General features: G+C 46.0%; 1 protein-coding gene across 1 annotated transcript; it reads right to left on the reverse strand.

Moving 5' to 3' along the window:
• Window positions 1-437: 437 nt before the first annotated feature.
• Window positions 438-1,478, reverse strand: LOC128226238 (uncharacterized). Its single transcript, XM_052936125.1, has one exon. The coding sequence runs from the start codon at window positions 1,476-1,478 to the stop codon at window positions 438-440; it is 1,041 nt and encodes a 346-aa protein (XP_052792085.1).
• Window positions 1,479-1,727: the final 249 nt, after the last annotated feature.

The following is a 1,727-nucleotide window of genomic DNA, read 5'->3' on the forward strand; positions in this document are numbered from 1 at the left end:
ATTATCTGTGAGACTGATGTTTGTGCTGCGTTTATTAATATGTACAATGAATTTCATAAATACAATAACATTAATCGATTTGGAAGTCCGTAGACTGCAGTCCGTTTCTGCACCTGGAAAAAAAGAAATCCATGAATTGTATTGTCAACCCTCATAAGTGGTAACTGTATAAAGATTATATAAGTAATTTACATACAGTTTAAGTTCATATATTCGTCATATTACATTTATTAAAAGTAAATGTTATTTGCACCATTTGAGCAGACGTGCAAAGGTAAAACGTTTTTATTGGAAGGGTAATTCTTACCAAACTAAGAACATACTTAATTGAAAAATTCGATAGAGAACATACTTAATGGAAAAATTTGATCGTTGTTACTTTTCAACTATATTATGATACATACCATGTATTGCGTTTTGGTTGACGGATTGCTGGTTTAATAAACCCTGGAACCGAAAACTTTATTGCCCCAGCCACTATTTCCATTGCCACCATAACCGCCATAACCGTAACCCATTCCGCCCTTTCCTCCGCCGTAACCGCCATAGCCGCCGTTGCCCCATCCTCCCTTTCCGCCACCATATCCGCCATTGCCTCCGTAGCCGCCAAAACCACCGTTGCCCCATCCTCCTTTTCCACCACCATTTCCTCCGTAACCTCCGTATCCTCCAAAACCGCCGTTACCCCATCCTCCCTTTCCACCACCATAGCCTCCGTAACCTCCGTATCCTCCAAAACCGCCGTTACCCCATCCTCCCTTTCCACCGCCATAGCCACCGTAGCCGCCATAGCCACCATTCCCCCATCCTCCTTTTCCGCCACCATATCCGCCGTAACCACCCATACTTCCCCTTCCGCCACCATATCCACCGTAACCGCCGTTGCCCCATCCTCCATTTCCACCATAGCTACCGTAACCGCCAAATCCTCCCTTTCCACCACCATATCCACCGTAACCACCATAGCCACCATTGCCCCATCCTCCCTTTCCGCCATAGCCGCCATTGCCATATCCTCCCTTTCCGCCATAACCACCAAATCCACCGTTGCCCCATCCTCCTTTTCCACCGCCATAGCCACCATACCCTCCGTTACCCCATCCTCCATTTCCGCCATATCCACCGTAAACACCAAAGCCTCTATTTCCGCCGCCACCATAACCACCATTACCCCATCCTCCTTTTCCGCCACCATAGCCACCGTAACCGCCATAGCCACCATAACCCCATCCTCCATTACCGCCGCCGTAACCGCCATAGCCGCCGTTTCCCCATCCCCCTTTTCCGCCGCCATAGCCGCCGTTACCGCCATAGCCGCCGTTGCCCCATCCTCCTCTTCCACCGCCATAGCCACCGCCTTTAGAACTTACAAAGCCGCCATAGCTACCCCCTTGTCCGTATCCTCCGCCTAACGCCTTTTTTTTGTAATAGGCGTTGGCTAGGGCTACTGTTGTCAATAGAAGCAGCACCGTCTTCATTTTGGCATCAACTGTAACAATTAAAAAAAGAATGTTTGTTAATTCTACAATGTAATGATGTTTACCAGACAATGCAACGAGGTCCGTATTAAATATAAGTTTATTATAAAATAAATTCAGCATTGATGTTAATAGTGGGATAATTAAGCGACTGCTTAAACTATTTTGATATATCGATTTTACAATGAATTTTCGTCTTGGGCAGTGATTTCTTTCAATGATTGCTTTGACGATAATCATAATTGTGGC

This window comes from Mya arenaria, chromosome 3 (assembly GCF_026914265.1).
Source record: "Mya arenaria isolate MELC-2E11 chromosome 3, ASM2691426v1".
In the NCBI taxonomy this organism is placed as follows: domain Eukaryota; kingdom Metazoa; phylum Mollusca; class Bivalvia; order Myida; family Myidae; genus Mya; species Mya arenaria.

What these genes read in the sequence shown, in the direction of transcription:
- LOC128226238 (XM_052936125.1), bottom strand. Translation starts at nt 1,478, where the DNA reads ATGAAGACGGTGCTGCTTCTATTGACAACAGTAGCCCTAGCCAACGCC.